Raw genomic sequence first — 21,042 nt, forward strand, 5'->3', positions numbered from 1 at the left:
CAATGTGCTCCAGAGGGGTGTTTTACCTTGCCTATCTATACTAGACCTGTCAGATGTGGTGAAAAAAATGCCTTAGCATGTGCTTCCCAAAGCATATCTAGACTAACTCTGAAGTCTGTATAAATTAAAAATGCTTGATGTAAAGTTCAAAGTTCAACATCACTCAAGTCAAAATAAAAACCAAAGTCTTCACTGGCTACTTCTGGTCTATCTGCTGGAAACATATAGTGGCCTCCTTTTGTGTTTACTGTTTAAGTCTGAGATATTTTTTAGGATTTCAAATTACAACTGAATTCACTTTATTTGTTCTCCAAACTTATTTGTAAGAAAACTTCAAAGAGCATTTAGCATTTTCATTCTTTTAGGTCACAGCTACCACATACGGTATGGTATAGGTAGCTTTTCCTGAAGAGAAAGAAAAGAGAAGAAAAAATGAAGTTAATAAGCCATAATTTCCTTTGTGAAATCTAGTATGTACAAGTAATTACCTAGTGTTGTAAATACTACTTTGTTACCTAAACCATAAAAAAAAAAAAAAGAAAAAAGAAAAATCTATTCTTCTGCTCTGAGATGTATTGTTCACAATAGGCGCTAACTACAATCAACCACCTGTCAAATTAGCTGCTTGAATATTTAATTGAATGAAATGTTACATTGATGTTACAACATGTATGTAGATCTGGAGATACAACAGAAATGTTAGAAGTTCATTGCATTAGAAGAGTGAGCTGGGTCATCAAAGTACACAGACAGATAACCAAGGGTTGTTTAGTATTTTTCCCCACGTAACAATAAAGGTAATAAAAGGCTTGTGTTAATAAAAGGTAAGTAGTAACGCATCATTTTGTATTCTTCTGAAGTGCCCTGTGAACAACAGCAAGCAGATACTAGAATGAAAAGTGGAGAAACAATCAAGAGGAAGATAGAGAGCAAGTCTATGATAATTTCTCCAACCTATCTGGTTTAACCCCTATGTGCATGATCAGTGGAAGTTGAAAAAAAGCTACTCGAGTTTTGTGTTACTTTCTCGAATGTGCATAGAAACAGTGGTCTCAATTTCATCTTAAGACTTTACATACCAGCAGCAAGTAATTCTTCAGTACTGAAGTGATATTGATTCTTTTTAAAAGAATCAAAATTCCCCCAAACAGTTACAGTCAAGGTTCATACTCTTTAGCGTTGATACAGTAATATATCCTATTTAAACCAAGTATAAATGGTTTTCCTTGTTGTAGTCTGAGTTGGATGCAATGCTGTGCTCATATAAGAATACAGCTTGCTTGTTTGCAGACCTGAGCAAGCATCTCCATATGATACTGCATTGCATTATACAGATGAATCACCTTATATTTTTTAGCAAAACGTGGGGAAAAAAAATATCTCTAAGAGTGAAACATTCTTCCTCAAATCTCAGACTAATAATTGAACTTATTCCTATCTCTTCTTCATTTTGCTAAATACTAATTTGGAGGCTAATGCTAAAAAGGCAATCACCTAATAGTTTTTCCAAGATTGAGACAAAAATTCATGTAGTCTTACTAAGGTACTGAGGAAATCATTAAGAGTGCACAGCACTTTTAATGTTGTTATGTAAGTACACCATTTGTTTCCTTTGAAAGAAAACTGTTGAATGAGTCTTGAGCAAGTGCTCCTATAGTGCTTCCACAAGCTCTTTTGTGCTTGAAACTCCGCAGCAGTCTTAAAACCTTGTAAGATAACCCAAGATAGAGTATTTTCCAATGACACTTTCACTAAAGATCAAATGCATTTTCATCACTTTGGCTTAGTTTAATACTATGTTGACAAAAATGTAATAGAAAATGTCTACTAAAAGTAGAAAGCAAGTATTTCTGCTTCAGTGAACAAGAAAACTTTATCAGGGGAATTAAGATGAGTTCAACATCTAAGAATGACTGTCACAGTATGATTAGGTGCATATACGCAAAATTTATGAAAAAGGAAACTTGTAAAGGAAAAAAAAAGCACAATCAAGTATGAGGAAATAAAAAATGATTTTTAAAAATAAATTCCTATGAAGTCTTATGTGAAAAAACCTGAATGGGTTATTCCTAGTAGGCAAACACATAAACATTTCTGAATTGCTATTTTCAGTAAGTAGATTACTATAAGAACAAAATTGTTCTAAATATTGTATTTATTTTATTAAGTTTTAAAATACATTCAGTGTATAACAAAGACTTCTTAAACCATTTATCTGCTAAAGCAGACTACTGTTATTCACAGACATAAATAAAATTTAATGACGCTGGTGAATTAATGATCTTGAACATTAGCTGTAACATAGCTCTCCTCCCAACTCTACCTATGAGAATCATTAATTCAGTGGTTTCAAAGACAGAAAAACAAAAGTTCTTCTTGAATGGATGACAAAAAAAAAAAAAAAAACAACCTTAAATTATTAGAGAGAATTCTTCTCCTGGAATGACTTATAAAACTGATGACTGGGTGATAAAAATAAAGTGGTTATTTGAAAATGTGTCCCTTCCCCTTTTCACATAAAGTCCAGTAACCTTCCAGCTACTTACAGAGTAGAGGGAGGATGGAGAATCTGTCAAGCACAAGGCCAGGGATAGAAGAATGCCAAATACAAGTCATTTATTAGAAAATGACCACAGTTCCTAATGCTCACAGGATGCATATCCAACATAATCTTTAAAGAGTGGGAAGGTATTCAGTGTACAAAATTCTGAATTACTAGAGAGGAAGTACAGGCCATTATCTTTAATGATATGGACCTAGAGAAATTTTCTTTTGACAAGGAAGGACACTTCCTCATATGGGATGCCTTCTGGGTCCGTCTCCCAAGACAGGCATCAGTTCAGCCACAGCCCAGAAGTCAAGAGTCTGAGAATGTCTTCAAAGACATTTCAAAGGAAAACACTTCTCTCTATGGTCATATGATTTCTTCTATTAAAAGGAGAAAAATCAAACAAAAAAAAAAAAAAAAAAAGCCAAAACAAATCAGAACAAAAATCTCAAAACAAAACCCAACCCAAAACAGGAACACCTACCCCCCCCCCCTCAAAAAGCAACAGATCTACTCCCTCCCAAACCCTAACAAAAATGCCCACTTCTTTTACTGGTCTTCATCTTTCTCTAGAAAGACCTTTATGGATGAACTGGGAAATCATCCTTTCCAGATAGTTCCTTTATGAGAAACATTTCCTTGAGGCACAGAAGCAATCTGAAAGCAACTTGGAGATGATGGTGGAAAGCTTTAATAGTGATAATAATCAGATCTAGTATATGATCATCATTTGTTTGCTTTCTCTTGGGTTCTAAAGATCTTGGGTCTGGCATGTTGTTGTTCCTGTCTGACGAGTAGAAAAAAAAAAATGAGAACTGCAAAGCCAATTACATCTGTTCCTTTACTTTTCTTTTTTAAATACCACTGAAAGATCACCAATAAAAGTGATCTTTATATGAATTCTCTTAATTTATTCATAAGGAAAGCAAAGAAATATTTGTTGCTTGCTTTTTTAAATTTAAGCAAAGAAGGGACCCCCTACTCCAACTCAAGATGATGGTTTACTGTTTAGTAACTTGCCTGCAAAATGTGAAAAGAGAGGTAACAACACTTCTGTCAGCTTGCTTTCACCGCTGTACATGACTGCCTTTTTTTTTTTTTTTTTAATCTGGAAACCAATTCTGGCTTGGAGATGAACAGGTACTTTGGAAGGGCCAAAAAAAGTTTTTAAAAAAGGTTTTCAGATACCAAGACACTCTGCAGTAATTCTGGTAGAACTAAGTTTTCATGATTTTTAAAGCTGTCTTACCAAGCAAGTGAGGAAGGAAGCCAAAAAAAAAAAGCCTCACTGATGATCTGAGTGTAATTTGTTGTTTGTTTGTTTGTTTTTTTATAATATGTATGTGTGTATGTACATATATATACACACACACACACAATAGATTTGAGCAAGATATGTTTCTACAAGAAAAAAATATCCAGGAGCAGGCCACTGAAGCCTAAAAAGAAGGGCGATCTCTTTAAAATAAGATTAGCCTGCAGAATCCCAAAGTCTTTAAGCAGGTGGTAATTTTGCAAAAGTAAAGCGAGTGTAACAGCATGCAAAATGCACGAGTGATAAAACACTCATATCTCTCTCTCTCTCTCTCTCTCTCTCTCTCTCTCTATATATATATATATATATATTTAAAAAACTGTCACAACTTTTCATCCTCTTTCTTTCAATGCATCTATCTTTGTACAAGGAAGGAACAATAGCCTTGCAAGATGGCAGCAAACTACTAAATTGCTGAGCTCTGACTTATGATTATAAACTCTCATTTACCTTATACTCCCTTAGTTTATCAAAGGCAAGAAGATAATAATGAGGTCTCTGATGCAGAAAGCCACCTGCAAACAGTTACAGATATTCAATCTGCCGGATTCATCATAAACTACTACTGCTTTTAATAGCCATGATTTGTAACAGCACAAAAGTAAAAGTAAAACTGCCCGAAGACTTCACAATAAAACTAAACTACCAACAGAGATTATTGCATCCTTCCTCATTCTTCCCTTATTCCTCTCCAATACTTCACTATGTTTTAGATTATAGATACCTCAGGACAACACACACATTTAAAATATTATATCCACTGATGGTAAAAAGAGGAGAAAAGTGACATGGATTGAGGGTAAGTGAAAGGAAAAGGCCACCATTTTTGATATTTTGATTATAGATTACTTTAAAAAAATCCTTTTTAATTACATGTATTAAGGTTAATTAAAGAATACTTTGGCTGGCTTTAGTTAAAAAGCTAAAAAAAGTTAAGAATGACGAACAAGAAAACAGTCACAACTGAGAAGAAATAAAACATGCAGGCAGAGGTAACAGTTATCGTATTCAGTTGTGCCCAAGCTATGTGCTAATAACATTGCAGTGCAAGTGATCCAGATGCAGAGAGCATCACACACGGACAGCTTAAGTTTTGATAGTTGCCTGGTGTTTCGCCAATATTATCCTCAGTCTTCATTTCCTGCACTTTTAAGTCCTCCTCAGGTGGGTGGATTATTACTGAAGGAATATCGTCACTGGCAGGCGATACCAGCAATTCTTTGCCCTGAAGTGGGCTTGGCTGGGCACTTGTGGCTGGCAGGTGGCTGAAGGTAGGACTGGAGGGTGGTGTGTTTTGAGGGGTAGTTACAGGGGTTGTACACCTTGAGGTTGCAGGGGTTCCAGCTCTTGAAGAAGGAAGAAGGTAACTGAGAAGAACAGACAAACGGTTTTCTCCTCTCAGGGAAATATTTGAGGCAGAGAGACCTGTTCGCAAAGAATGGCGGGAGGCTGATAGGCCTTCCCCTGAGACAAAACAAATGAAAGACCATGAGGCTTACAACAGGGAAATACTAAAAATTAGAGACAAATTACGCATGAACAGTCTATATAGTAAATTGAAAGCTTTAAGGCCCAAAAGTTTCATACTCATGCAAGTAAGATAAGGGCAAATTTGATTTTAGACATTAGAAAAGTCAGAATATAGGTAAGTACTGATTAGAGTGCCAAAAAATGTAGAAGATATGACCTCAAAGTCAGCAAGGTTTTTAGCACACGGAAAAAGAAAAAATATCTCTTTAAACCAACTTAGATTTTCCTAGACAATGATCTCTCAATTCAAATAATTCTATAGCTACCTTTAATATCATCCCAAAAGAAAAGAACATAAACATGTCAAAATATTACATGACTATTACCTACATCCATTAAATATAAAGAGTTAATTTTTAAAATAAAAATATTTTTAAAGTGAACATGATCAAACACATATAATCATGTTAAATCTGTCTTCCAACAAAAACCTTGTTTTAATGAAAAGCTTTCTAGTCAGTTGCAGTCTTAATACACAGTTTTTGAAGAAGGTACATAGATAAGCTACATAGTACCTTCTCCATCTGTTTGATGTGGCTTATCAAATACTCTCATCAGCCTAAGATCAGACATGTTTCCCAAAAAGCCACTGTTAATTTTCTTGTCCTATCCAGTCTTAATGCTCCACTAGTTCATATTAAAGAGAAGACAGGCTTGCCATCCTGCCATCAGAGAGCGGTTTGTAATGGATACCAGCTCTTCCTTAAGAAGAAAGAGAGGTCCTCTATCCTCACATCAGTATTTCTATTAGACAGTTAGTGATATCCTTCCTCCTGTTTACAAGAAGCACTCTTCCTACTACAGCAGTCTCTGAGACGAGCACTGATTGCTTCTCCTACAATCTTTGAAATGAAAAACATGCTGCTTTCACATAACATCATCGAGCAAAGGAAGAGCAAATCAGATACATTTAATTTCATATTTGTAGTAGGCACTATACAGAGACCAACACTTTGAAGAGCTCTAGAATAATTTGTGGGAAGGAGAGCAAGAAAGCATGCCTAGGTAAATAGCAGTATTTAGGTTTTTTCCCCCTCCACTCTAACAATGGAAGAACAGGTCCTACAGATATAAGTTTTATTTTAAATGAACATTAAAGCTTGTCTTCACTACACACCAGCTTTAATAGCTAACAGGACCAATAAAACAAATTGTTTGATTTTTTCTATACTAATCACTACAGCAGTATCTATACCAGACTTCTGCCAGCAGGTCTGTTCTGAATCAAGAATATGAGGTAACCTAATTCTAATAAATACAGCTATAAAAGGAGCCTAAAATGCATCATACTGCATGTTTGTTTTACCAGCTGTGTAGAGGATGACTATATGCACATAAAGAAAAAGTTAATAGTAGATGCTGGCAGCAAATTCCTCATGTTATACTGGTTTAATATACCAGCATATATCCTATATCCTGTTGTAGGAATAGTATAGGAACAAAATGTACTGGAAAGTGGAAGCAGTATGTAAAAAGTAACTGAAAAGACACCTTAAATACACAATTCTCAAGAATCACAATTCTCAGAATTACACTTGAGGGATACAGATGTTCAAGCATGCGTAAAACCAAATTTATATTTGAAATGCTGAAATTTGCTAAACAAAACATGAAAGCAGAAGATGTAGAAGAAACACTCTTGCAAAAACTAGTAATATTTTCATTCTAGAAACAACTAATTCTGAAACTGTCAGTGAAACATTTAAGTATGCATCATATATTCAGTAGGAACACTATCAATGAACTTAAGACATTTGCTGGAATAACTCCAAGTATGTATCACACTTAGAGCACCCATAAAAGTAAAAGTTAAGCAAAATACTTGTAAGAAACGAGACATCTTTCAAGAACGAAATGGAATTTCATTTCAAGGAGTGATTCATGTTATCAGTATTAAATTTTCTCCAGACTGAAAAATTCCAACTGAAATTATATCTGTCTTAATGCAAAGGGAAAGAAAACATGAAGAACAGAGACAGAAACAGAGATCATAAGATATGTAAGAACAAAAGTAAGCTGCTCTGGGAATATATATTGCTACCAGATTTTGGGTGAAATTTATTATTGACCTTCCAGAATTTTTCAGAATTAGTTTTAACAGAAGATGTAGTATATGCTGGAAAAATACTGTAAATGCCTTTTGTTTATTTTTTGTTTGTTTGGTTTTTTTTTCTGTTAGATGCCTCTATACAAAACAAGATAAAAAAATTAAGCATCCTAGTTAAAATAGCTTTTTCCTCATTAAGCATAGCAAACTCTTCCTAGTCAACTAAAAATAACACAACACAATTAAAACACATTAATTGTCAGCATCACTGAACTCATGACATCACCATAAAATCTCTACTACAAAAACTGAGCAAGCAAGTAGGATCTAGGTGACCAACAAAGCTACATCACAATGCTGAAAATCCTCAAGTATTATGCATTTCATTCAAGCACATCCCAAAAGGCATTAGAACCAATGTGAGTCTACTTCTACACTTCGTAACAATAATGCATGCTACGTATACAGGCAGGAGTAGGAATCTGGAGTAAATTCAAAAATATACAGGAATATGCATGGTTACATATACAAACATATTAATTCCTTGCTTATCAAGAAGGAAACACTTATCTGCTATTATCAGCTGATTTTTCCTTCATCTCCCAATGAGAACATTATTTAACAGGTTAGAACAAACTGGATGCTACAGCTTAGCTCACCGTTTCGTTCAAGCAAGTGAGGATCAGAATGTTTCTTGCCTATATCTGCAAAAGACCGAACCAGGGGAATCCGATTGCTGAATTTTTTCTCATTCTGGTGATGATGTCTTTTGAGAAGAGCCTCTCTTACATTCTCTCTTATGGATTCATCCAGCTGGCCAGAGGCAATCATGTTGTCCAAAACCATATCTACATAAATAACAATTAAAAAAAAAAGCTAAATATATGTTCTTAATTTTTATATCAAATCTCTCCTTCTGCACACCTAAACCCTGCAGCTGCACCAATTCATACCCCCCCCCCAAAAAAAAAAAAAAATCAAATTGGGAGTGAACTTCCAGAATCCACAATAAATTTTCAGACATCCCTGAACAAGCAAATGCGTAAATAAGAAAAGCAGAGTTGTGTGAATCCAAAGAGCTAATATTTTAGTATAATCATTTTTAAGAAATAGGTTGTTTCATATTTCGTAATTTATTGTCATTAACTCCAAATTTTAACTGCCACTTCCTTTAAAAAAGGGAAAGCAACTACATATTAAACCACCATTCACAAGAGAACACATTAAGCCAAATTCACAATGGAGAACAAACCCCTGAAGACAGTCTTAATCTCATGTTTTCTATTTTGAAAGTATAAAACTGTATTAAAGGAAAAGTTACTATATAATGAGATGAATTCTTTATCTCCTGTGTCACCTTCAAATGTCCTAAGTTCCTGAGAAGACACATTTGTATGTTATATACATAGACATTTATCTTATATCAAGGGTTATCCTACATACTTTCATAATGACATAATGACACACAGAATTAACTTGAGACAAATTCATGCAATTTCTCAAATTCCAAGTTCCACTTAAAATAGCTACTATTAAAAAAAAATTATGATTACAGAGAATTAAGCAATAATTATTCTTATGTACTTAGATCATTGCTAAATTCAAGTAACAAAAAAATACAAAACATTACATTTACAAAGTATGTACTCAATCCAATTTATTGAGTCCTACTCAGTAAGTCAGGAACTTCCTCTTTTTTCTTTTTTTTTTTTTTTTTTTTTTTTCTCCCTCCCCTCCTGAAGAAATGCCAATGTATTTCTGTTAAAACACTTTGTCCCTCACATACATGTTTGGTCATCCCTAAACCTTAGCATGATTCTTGATACAGCATTCCACTCTGTGGTGCCTGTGGCAAGAGATACCAGGAAAATTACATAAAAATGGTCCACATAGGCATCCAGGATAAGCAGTTATATATACAAAAAAGTTTTCAAACCTGATTTTGTAATATTCAGAATGACCGTGGCCAAGTGATTAGTGAGAACACTCAACATACTAGATCAAACAGTATTTACAAGATTTATTTCTGCTCACCTCTTATAAAGGTGAAAGAAATATCAGATGTGCAACACAACTGCACTAATGGCATCAAGTTAACATCAGCCAAGTAATGATTAATAGTTATGGTACTAAAGTGCACAATTAAGTCCTACAATGTTCTGGCAGATATTTACATTTCATCTGTAGAAATAAAAACAAAGAACACATTCAGGAATTAGAACATAAAGGCAAATCCTGGGCCTTGTTCTAAAATTTGTAACAAAGGAGGTCCTACTCATCCAAGTGTAGCTCCTCATAAGTGAAGTTTGTAAGATCAGCCCTTTACAATTACAACTGCAGTAAACATACACATACCTATTTCTTCAATGAAGTAATTGCAAAAGCATAAAGAAAAGCTATCAGGACATTTAAAGTTTAGATTAAAATTTAGAAATGAAATATTTCAAAAAAAGTTTTGCTGCAACCTGCTATCTCATCTAGTGTGTTTGCTCTCATGTCCAACATGACCGTCCCATTAAGAATACAGCTTCGCAGTTCAAAGAGACTGTGCAGAGACAGAGTTGCTACATAAGGCTTGCTCCATCGATCACCACCATCTTCAACATCCTCTTCAAATTTTAGCCACCTGAAATGCATATGCATATATATACACATATATTTATATTTCTCCAGCAAGAGAAAATCTGGCAAATGATCCCATCCTTTCCTTCCCTTCTCTGTATGACACAGAAGAGCAAAATATACCAGCTCTTACCAGCTTTCATTTTCCTCAGACAATCCAATTGATTTATAGTCACAACATCCTCATCAGGCCCTTTATCCATGCTTAACTGTTTTACTTTTCTCCCATCTTGTTTCTTTCGGTCTGAACAAGATCTGCCTATTCAAGAATTCTGACAAACCGTACAAGATCATGCCTTGTAGTATTGATTTGTATGTCTCAACCATATTTTTAGATCAGAAAGCTGTCTGAAAGACAGTTTAGTTTCTTAGGGTACAGAGTCAGACATTCAAAAGTTAGATAATGCTAGTATGTGTAATTATAAATCAGTCTTGATTCTGACTCACAGAAGTTGAAATTCCACAAAAGTTAACATGTAATACTATAACTAGAGGTACTAGATACTGAGGAATGTATTACAATCCATATGTAGAGGAAAGCAATTAGACCTGCACTAGGCAAAAATAACTGACATCCTCTAACATTCAGGCATTAAGCTTTGCAAAAAAATTAACCAACTACTACCTAAAAAGAACATACGTATTAACACTTCATGTAAATTTTTAAGAGAAAAAAATATGACACTAATGTATCAGCAATAATAGAGCAAAGTAATTCTTGAGACAGTAGATAGTGTGCTACTTAGCTGAACATCTGTATTCATATCCAAATATAATTGTACCTTCCAAAATGCTTGGCAAGATCAGCCTTTAGTAAATCAATGCACCACCAACAAGAATTTAAGAGTCTCCTGAGACACCCTATTAACTGTTCCAAAGTTGAACAAAAAGAGTAAGTGTTTTAATTTGTTGAACCTGAACTGAGTAATTAACTCCTATAGCTCATGAAAATTCTAAGCTCGACCTCACTTCACTGAAATAGGATCACTAGAACAAATACCTTGAGACAATCTGCTTTTTGTTTACCTCGCAGTTTCTTTCCATTCATATTCTTCTCCATCCCTGAAGCAAAGTTCATCCATTTCAGTGAAGAGATCATGAGGAATATGTTCCTCATCATCTTCTGTACCCAGGATAAACTGCACTCGTTGGGATGGCGTGTCTTGAAGAAAAAGGGGAAAACAAGAACTTTAAAAAAAGTATTGCATTAGACACAATATTAAACTTCCTGCTCTTATTTAGAAACATGCAGTACAATATTCTCATAAAGAGAGGACATGAACAAAATAAATGTGGAAGCTTCTTGAAAAAGGAGGCCTTTAAAAAATTTATTTTTTTCTTGAAACAAAGCAAAAAACTTTGGAGATTTATGTATGCATCCTGGTAACAATTACAAACTTCAAGTTCGTCTACAGATTGGCCTTATGAAGACAAAATCAACAATAAAATTGATAAAGAGTTAAAAATTAATATACCAAAGGGCTAGAAACATTGTTTTCATTGAGAAAATAAACAAATAAATAAATGATGCTATCATTACGCAAACACTGAGGGAGAGGAGGAGGCTGACAGAAATAAATAGCCCAATTTTTTAGACTGATTATGCCCTAATAAGAGAAATTAGGGCACAAAACAGCTGATTCTTGCTATTGCTGGTGTTCTATATTCTGGGTGCCTAGACATTCTCATTAAGACAGGAGGTTTTTCAACAACCCGTTGGTGCTTAAGTATGATGGAAAAGAATAGCTTTTTCTCATTGCACAGTTGGAGCACTGAACATAAATGTAAATTAGCATAAGAAAGTAGAAACTAAACAGCGAAAATGTTGAGGAAACATTTAACTTCTCATAGCATATTGCCTAGTAAAACTGGCTAAGTGATAATTCTTTATATAATAAAATTTAAATATCTTTATTGAATAAATATTACCAGTGCACCTCACAGCTATGCGAGAAATGAGGAGAAAAAAAAACGACAAAAACAAATAGAGAAAAAAAAACAAGAAAATATGTATTTCAATGATTAAGCAATATGATTAAGTTATAATACCTATATCCAGATCTTGTTTCAAGGGAAAACTGTCAATGACTGCATTCTATAATCTAGCAATCTGAAGTATGTACACAGAACACAGTAGGAAAAAAGAAAATTGAGAATTCCTCTCTCCCTTTTCTTTTCAAATCAAAAATGTTTGCCTATATATACACATATCTATATATACACACACATATCCATGAGACTTTTCCAAAATGCTCTTCTCTGCAGTACCAGAATATTTCAGACCTTTTATTGTCTCAGTATTATACAGAATACCAGATTATCTATGCAACCAACCCTCAATTAAACACAAGTAGCTTATTTAAATGCAGACTACCCATGCTATGATAAAGGTACACCAGAGCTGGCTCTATCTGGAGAGGAAATATGGCAGTGCTGTAAGTACAGGCAGAGAACCACAGGAACAGAGCAGTATTATTTCGGGAACCAAACCCTCTGTTGTAGTAACATCACTTTCAGGAGGAAAAAAGCTTGAACTGTTGATCTCTGGGACTCCAACTGCCATGTTTCTGGAATCAAGAGCATGATACAAACACTTTGCAGTAAGCACCATATGGAGTCAATGAGAGGCGAGCAGAGTTTGGACCCAATCTGGCCTCAATAGAGCCAATTTAAATCTGCACCTTTGTTTAGTTGACAGCTTAGTAGCCCAGGAGCACTACATCATCTTCCTTTACGTATCAGCATAATTTATAATCACCTAGCAACTAAGACATCCCAATAGTTTCAAATGAGAAAGTTCAAAAAAAATAAATAAATAAAGGGGGGGGGAGAAAAATCCATAAAGCATGAAATTTTATCCTGTAAAGGGCAAGAAACAGTTCTGTTAAGAACAAGTATATTAGCTCAAAGGAAAATCTGTACTTCCACTTTAGGATAATGCCTAAACCGCAGTCTTCAGTAGAGGTTGTTCCAACTGTATGCTGTCAGGATGATTCCAATCTATTTCCCAAAACAGTACACTGTATTAAAATACACAGAATATTTCTGGTTTTATTCTACTTGATTCATTTTATCTCCAGGACAGGTCAGATGAACAGAATTTATTACTCAGATAGGAAATCCAGATAAATCTAATTTCCTAATTTTTACTTTGTTCTTAGAAAATCTTACTCTCACAGCTGCTGGATCTCAAGGTAAGAGTTGTATGCTTCTAGTACAGAAGCAAGACCACCTTTCAGATTCAGACATGACATCTGAATTGCTAGCAAATACCAACCAGAATTGAATTTTTGTTTTGCAGTGCTTCTCTGGTACATGTATTCTTCTACTAAAGTTGTGAAATAAGCTCTTGAATACAAACAATATTAATTATCCATAAAGATCTACAGGAGATTGAATGTCCTAAATCCAACATATCCCAGGAATTCTGCCACATCACACATAAGAAAAGTCATCCCAGAAGAGAAGTGAATTTCTGTCTACTTAGTGTTACTTGCTACTTTGGAACCTGTAAAGCAACTCTACAAACATAAGAGCAAGTGATAATAATTTATGTTTTGGAAGAGAAGCTTTAAAAGTGGATGAAACCTTAAGAATTGAAGGACAATGATAAAAGGAGATTTACTGTCAAAGTATTCCCATTTGGAAACTACTTTGTTTCAGAGAACTGCCCCAGGTAGAACATGGTTCTAATCACAGATAAGTGACTGAGAACAGCAAGGTGTCTACACATAAAGTAGAACAAAATTATCTATTACACTATAACTTTTTCATTCATTATACATTCTAGGAATAAAGGGTTTTTTTCTGAGGTCATGAAGAAAAAATCCCGAGAATAGTGTCTAGTACTTTCATTTCAGAGAATAATATGACAGAGTCATTATCTCTTGTAGAGGATTCAGGAAAAAAAAATCCAAAACTAGAATTCAGCAGGCAGTACAACCTCTTACTGTTAGTAATGGACTGCAAGACGACTGAAATAGATATTTTAACAGAATGTGGATCATACTACCAGTGCAAATCCTGATTCACAGCCATCACACTCTTGAAAGTTTTCGGTGACAAAAGGAAGACTACAAGATTATACAATCTGTGAAGATATTATCTGTAGTATCAGTAACATGTAGCTTGTTATGCTAAAGAGGAATATTATGAACCTCTAGTCTAACTGCCTATTTAATGCAGGCCACCAGACATTTATTCAGATACCTGGATGAAGCTCTTGTGTTTGGATAAAATACAGTCACAAAATCCTTGGCTGATTACAAGCAGAAATACATAATTTCAGTAAGAATAAAATAAAAAGCACAAATAAAAATAGTTACTCTGCACTTGAATGTTAAGTGACACAAACCACACAATAGGTGTCTTACCGTAAGATGGAGATTCCCGACCATCCTCTCTGTCAGTTTCTTTTTCTTTTTTTCTTCTGTGGTGTCTATGCCCACGATGCCTGTGCCGTCGACGGCCCTGCTTTCCAAATGGGACGTGAACTCCAATATAGACAGCTCTGTGGCCTTTCAAGAAAGTGTGAGAGAGAACAATTAAATGAAACAACTTGCACAAATTAGTCAAAAAGACAAGAGTTTGTCAAAGTCAAAAAGCAATCCTAAAGTACTTGGCTAAACCATCTTTATTGGACTAATATTACTGTTTGCTTTGTCTTTACCAGTCGTCAAGGATTGAGTGATATACTAATTTCCACAACCAATTGAACAAGTTACGATCCATTTTCAGAATTCAGTTACAAAACAAGGAATATAGAAACATGATCTTGACTCTTGGAAGAACACTGGAAGAAACTACTTGATAAACATCAGGAAACTATTAGCAAAATTGAAAAGTTACACTCCTTTCATTTGCTAGGAGTCAGGATATCAGGATTGTAATTACAATGGGCAAATTGTGATCCCACAGTTCAGTTTATGAACTCCATAAAGAAACTACCCATCATTTAGAATCTGGAAATAATTTCTATGCTTGAATGAATTGCCAGGAATCCCCTGAATACCATCTTGACACTGAAAAATACCATTAATTTAATATCAGTTTAAGAACCTAACATGTAGTTGCAAACATGTTCAAAAATCACGCAAGTGGCACAGAAGTTGGAGGGTTTTCTTTCCTATTCTAGAAACTTCCAGTGAATTTAGATAGCACATCCTCAAATTAAGATATACAGGTCTTTAAAATGATAGAAAAAAAATGATACAGAAGGATAAATGCATTCCTGTAGCATTTACTTTGAACATCTTATTTTTCCTTTGACCTTTCACATCAAGGCAATACAGTCACCAACTCGACAACACAAATCAAATCAACATATATCTAACATACCTCCTGTAAATGAAGTTAGCATATACAATAACCTTTTCAATTCCTTTTTAAACAAACAATCCCAGGAAGAGACACATTAACTACAAGCCTGGAGGTTAACACCAAGTACTTTGTTCATACTGTAAAAGAGTTACTATAGAAGACTGACGTTAACAAAATGAAAAGGAAGTGGTTTGCCAGCTCAGAGACATAAATTCAGCAAATTTTATAAAAGCCAAGTAAGCCCAAGGAGCTGTGACTATATAACATATGTGCCTATATTAGATTAAGGGTATTGAAAAATTCTAACCATTACAGAACTCCACTATCTGTTAAAAAAAATAAATAAAAAGCATTAGTATGTGTAACTTGTCTTCCAAAATAAAAATATCTGTGAGTTCAACTAACAAGAGATATAAAACTTCTATAAAATAATATTTTTATGGTGACACTAAAGGAAAAAAGATTAAGAAAAATGTCAGTAATGATGCATAAGTTCAATGTTTTCATTAATTTGATCAAGATTCTGTTTCAAATTATAAGACCTGATTCTTGATGCACTTCCAACACTAGTTTTAATTAGAGTTGACTGACTGGGACCTATAACCAATTCTGAAATTAAGCCGTATTACAAGTGATTTGTTTCTACGTGAGAGTGGAAAACGTTAATTTCTTTAACTATTCATGAGCTGTATTCGTAGAGAGAAAATTTTCTTCATTTCTTCCTAAAATGAATACTCAACCCCTGCTAAGAAGCCTACAAACGCACTGAAAACTATTTCTTGAGTTAAGAAAGGGAACTTCTTTGGTATCAAACTGATACATGAACAAATAGATCTCTATTACTACCTAAGACGACCAGAACTACTACTGTTCGGTATACTACAAAAATTACACAAAAAAAATGTTGTAAGTATACTCAACCCCAAAAGACAGGTAAAATTGCATAATAAGAGTTAGACAAGCTTAATCTCAATTCTAACTCTGCATAGAAAAGCACTGAAAGACCTTTTAAAAATAAAAGACAGCTGAATTAAGTAGGTCTGTGTTCCCTCAGCTTCATTACTCCGATAGGAACAATCAAAGATGAACAGATAAAGATTAATTAATAGCACAACTTGCAATAAAATGAAAACTGGGATTTTTTTTTTCCTTTACTCACAGTGAATTTGATGAAACTATTAACAACTCCCTTCACTTTCGCCAAAAAAAGGCCAGGAAGACTAGCAGTAATAGGAATGGAGAAAAAGTTAATGCTGAGGGGGCTGGCATTCATATTACTCGCATGAATGTTATTTCCAAAAGGAATGCCAACTTTTTACTTGAATTTTGTTTTTAGAAGCTGAAAATGTATAATTACATGACCTTCAAACCTTCATTTCCACAAACATCCGTACCATCCCACTGCTCTCAAGCAAAGCTTGTTACAGAATTACTTTAAAGCAATAATCAATAGACTTAGACTGCGTGATACTAAATTTAGTAATACAGAACTTGAGATAATTGTTCATTTTAATCTAACATGACTTTATCCAAGCTTAGCTGTACAAATCCACCAAGGGTATTTAGTATTTAAGGTCGTTACCAGTACGAAACGAATTTAAAAGTCTGCTACATGTCTCAATCACGTGGTTGTTCTCATCTGCAAGTCAGTTTATATAAAGAAGCATTCCTATAATACTGACAAACAGAAGAGAAAACTCTTTGTTCAGGTTTCTGGATTTCTCCCCACAGCCTCTAAGAAAATGGTAATAGAAGACTTCTGAAGTCCTGGAGAGATCAAAAACATGCATTCAAAAATGCTCTGATGCAGAAATCCTGCAAGTATAATTTTCACACAGAACTTTTTTCCAATAACTGTTTTCTTAGCTAGAAGCCTTATGAACTTTTTAAACAGAAGTACATGCTTCCCCATGCTAACAAGGGGAAAACAAGGGAAAATATATTAAATATAGAAAAATAAGTATGTGAAAGAACATTATACATTTTCAGGTCCTGTTGCTTAGGAATCTTAACTGCAGAGATCATGGATTAATTACAGCTGTAAGTGACATCTGGAGGTCATCTGGTCCTCACTTAAGGCACGACTAACTTCAAAGTCAAAGCTACTTTTGGATCAGGTTCCTCAGGACGATAGCCAGTCAGCTTTTCAGTATCTCTAAGGACAGATATTCCACAACATCTCCAAGTACCCTATTCCAGTGTTTGGCTACACTCTAAGTGATGAGTTTTTCCTAGTATCTACTCATAATTTCCCATATTGGATCTTGTCTCCATTCCCCCTTATCCTTTCCCTGTGTGCCTCACAACAGCCTGACGTCATCTTCTCCAAAAGCTTCCGAAAGTCAGCTGAAAACAAACTTTAAGACAGGAATTACTATTTTTCAAGTATCTTCAGATAATAATCTGAAAACAGATAATTTATTTTAAATGAAAGCCTTAATTTAAATAAACAACATTTAAATGTTGTAATCCCTCTTCTCCAACAGGGATTTTCTACTATGTAAAACCTAGAGGATCTGCATGACAGATCCTGATCTGTTCCATAAAACAGGAAAAAAAAAAAAGAAAAGAAAAAAAAATGTGAAAGAAAGCTGCATGTTATTAGGTGTCGTCTAACTTGTATCTCCAAACATGCTACCCTAGTAAGAAGCGTATGAAATCCATCATCATCTCATTCGTCAAGGTTATTCCCAGTACATCACAGAAAGTACCAGAATGTTCAAAAACGTAAGCTCAATGCTATTAATTAGCACAACTTTTGGCTTCTTTGTCATAGATCCTCTCAGAAGCTAGAAGCAACACAAACAGGAAAAACAATCTTAGGTGGACAGAAGCAGTAGGGTGAGAACAAGCAGATCCTGTCACATGCCAAAGAGGTTTAGAGTCCAAAGGTCCTCCCCAAACACACTCTGCTGGAGAAGATGAAACCTAGAAACACTTAGAATCCTCTCCTCCTTTTTATTATTATTTTTTTTTAAGTCGATAAAACAGTAACTAACATGAGTGAATTAAGTCCAAGTAACAGAGAATTCACTGAAAATACTGTTATGCTAATTCTCCAATTTTCTTAATTAAAAGTAATGTCACATTTCTGAAATATAAATTAAATGTACAATTTAATGTTGACCATAAAGATCATGAGATGCAAATACTTCAAAATTAACAATTTTATTTTAGCTTATTTTATGAAATTCTCCCCCACAAAAAGTACTCCAAAAAGAGTCAAATCATTTTCCTATGGAATAAATGTAAAAAAAAAAATGAATATAAGTGTTTCAGTGTAATTGTCTAGGTTACGCAAGGATGAAGTTATCACAGAAAAAGGCCCTATTATCATCAGTTTCCTCAGGTGTTTTGTTAAAAATCAAACACAGTCTAAGTTAAAAAAAAAAATTTTTTTGACAAGTAATTCTTTTTTGCTTTCAGAATAAAATAGTTGGAATCAAATTTTCTAACAAAATCTGTATGTAGGAATAAAATAACAACAACACTATTTCACAGAACAGCTGCATGTCTTATCCGGAGTCTACAGTTTCTCCCCAGCGCAAACTTTACAGTCTCTTAAAATTTCTGTGCCCTAGCCTAGATTCTTCCTGCTACTCCTAGTAATTAAATGCATCCAACAACATGGTCTTTGTCTAAAATATTTGGACAGATAAGATTGAAACACATAATTTAAAATCTTTATTTTATACACACAGCACATGTTAAACAGTTCAGTAAGAAAGAGTGTTTTCTTACTACACAACGAAAGCCAGCATCATATTATGCTGACTGGCAGAAGCAGTAAATATCAGAACTCTCATCATACACAGAAGCGGGTTTCTTCTGCAGACTGAACTAACTGCAAGCTGTTAGTGAAAGTCATAAGAGAAAAATTTACTGAATATTTTTATTTGACACAAATCAGCGACATTCAAGAAGGCATTATCAGTAATTACATTAGACATGGAGGTTCTAACTGTAATAGGAAAAGCTTAGTGCCAGCTGACAGAGCTGCAGAGGGATTCTGGCACTGTATGTCCCTTCTAGATCTTTGTGGCTCACTGCCAGCACTGATCTCTCTTGTCTGGGAAAGGAGCCAGCACTTGGCATCTGTGAGGGGTGGGCGGAGCTAGCTGCCCTTGCAGTGTGTACAGACAACCCAGAGGTGGGCCCCACCACCTCCGGAGCTGAAGGCTCTCCTGCAAGCCTGGCTCTCCAGCAGCGCTCCCGAGAAAAAGGATACAGAGCATCATCAGGAGATCATTTCCAAAAAGAGTTGTTTTTGTTGGAGAGGAAAAAGCCTAGAAACAGGCAATTCAAGAAGTTGTTCCATTAAGATCAAAGGTTAGTCAGCAAGCGGCCAATGAAGAAGTCTGTATTGTAAGCCCTTCTCAAGGCTTTAATGCACTGTAAGGAAACTGGGATTCCATATTCATAACACAGTACTTGTACAGCATTTCAAAGTGAACATTCGCAAGAAAAAAAATGCTTCCACTTTTTCAATAGGTCAAATATATTCTTGTTAAAAATTTGATATACCTCTCTCCCGCAACTATTGCATCTGTTTTTATAAGGACTAATTGAACCATCCCCATGAAATACATCTATTTCCTGATGTAAGTTATAAAAATATTACAGAGACAATTTGCCTCAGGTAACGGTTACCTTGGGGGGAGGGGAATAAAACTTTCACTGTTTGTTTATAATGTAAGAAATGGACCAAAAAAACTCAAAATCCTCAAAACTTCTCACACTAAAAGCTTTAATTATTGTGAAACACTAGCTTTCAGTGAATTGCAAATGGAGACATAAGTCATCCAGCAAAACTTCTGACATGCATCAAGTCATAGGTTTACCCAGTTTTTGGAACATCTGATTTTAAAAGGAATAAAAATGGAAAGATAAATGTTATATAAAGTCAAGAAACAATAAGCTGTAGAATCAAGTGAGTTTCCCATTTCTTCAACCACGTTTTATCTATTTTATCTTTATGTATTTATTTCTGATATTGGGCCACCAACTTCATTATAACTTCCAGTTGGTGCTGTCTTGTTAAACTTCAGTTTTATAGCCTGATTAGTTGAACAATAATTTTACATATTTTTCATAGTATGAAACTCTAGTCATGTTTTTTATGTAACTGTTGGTCAGAACAGAAATACATAAATTTCTCTCAGCTAAGGAAATTTCCAGGCAACCAATGCGTTAGTCCACAGGTCAAAATTTTAAAAATCCTTGCTTCCATCTTGGTCTATCTTATATTAAAAATCTGTTTTATATCTTTATGCAAAACACAATTAGGTTTTTTTTAAAAAAGCATGCTTAAAAAAACAAAAAATGTTTTAAAAGAGATACGCTAAAATTAGCAGTTTCTCAAAATGATTTTAAAGATTTTTGCAAAAGAGAAGTTATTGTTTGCTGCAGATGTTCTCATGAAACAGGTTGTTCAAGTTTAAATGCTGAATGACTTTAGTCACACTGGCTACCCACCAGAGTTGTCAGGCTTTGGCTGTTAGGGTCAGGGAAGGGACTGAATACTAGGTAATCCAGCCTCATTTGTCAGAGATTAGAAATTATAGCAATTCAAGTGTATTTATACTCAGTATTGTTGTGAGAGTGACAAAGCACTGGATTAGGTTGCCCAGAGAGGTTGTGGAGTCTCCTTCTCTGGAGATA

At 34.6% G+C, this 21,042-nt stretch overlaps 1 protein-coding gene across 6 annotated transcripts in view; it reads right to left on the minus strand.

The window, feature by feature from the left end:
* SLC4A7 (solute carrier family 4 member 7) overlaps positions 1-21,042 on the minus strand; it is a 103,127-nt gene that overhangs the window by 33,925 nt on the left and 48,160 nt on the right. For 4 of the 6 annotated variants that reach the window (XM_062569343.1, XM_062569344.1, XM_062569342.1 and 1 more), the window contains exons 3-7: positions 14,436-14,579; positions 11,089-11,224; positions 9,906-10,066; positions 8,100-8,288; positions 4,968-5,327 (exon numbers count right to left, since the gene is read on the minus strand). In XM_062569343.1, coding sequence (XP_062425327.1) covers positions 4,968-5,327; positions 8,100-8,288; positions 9,906-10,066; positions 11,089-11,224; positions 14,436-14,579 — 990 coding nt within the window. Of the gene's footprint in view, positions 1-4,967; positions 5,328-8,099; positions 8,289-9,474; positions 9,534-9,905; positions 10,067-11,088; positions 11,225-14,435; positions 14,580-21,042 lie in introns of those variants that run through there. The other 2 variants (XM_062569346.1, XM_062569347.1) reach the window with 2 other exon arrangements.

This window comes from Rhea pennata, chromosome 2 (assembly GCF_028389875.1).
Source record: "Rhea pennata isolate bPtePen1 chromosome 2, bPtePen1.pri, whole genome shotgun sequence".
In the NCBI taxonomy this organism is placed as follows: Eukaryota; Metazoa; Chordata; class Aves; order Rheiformes; family Rheidae; genus Rhea; species Rhea pennata.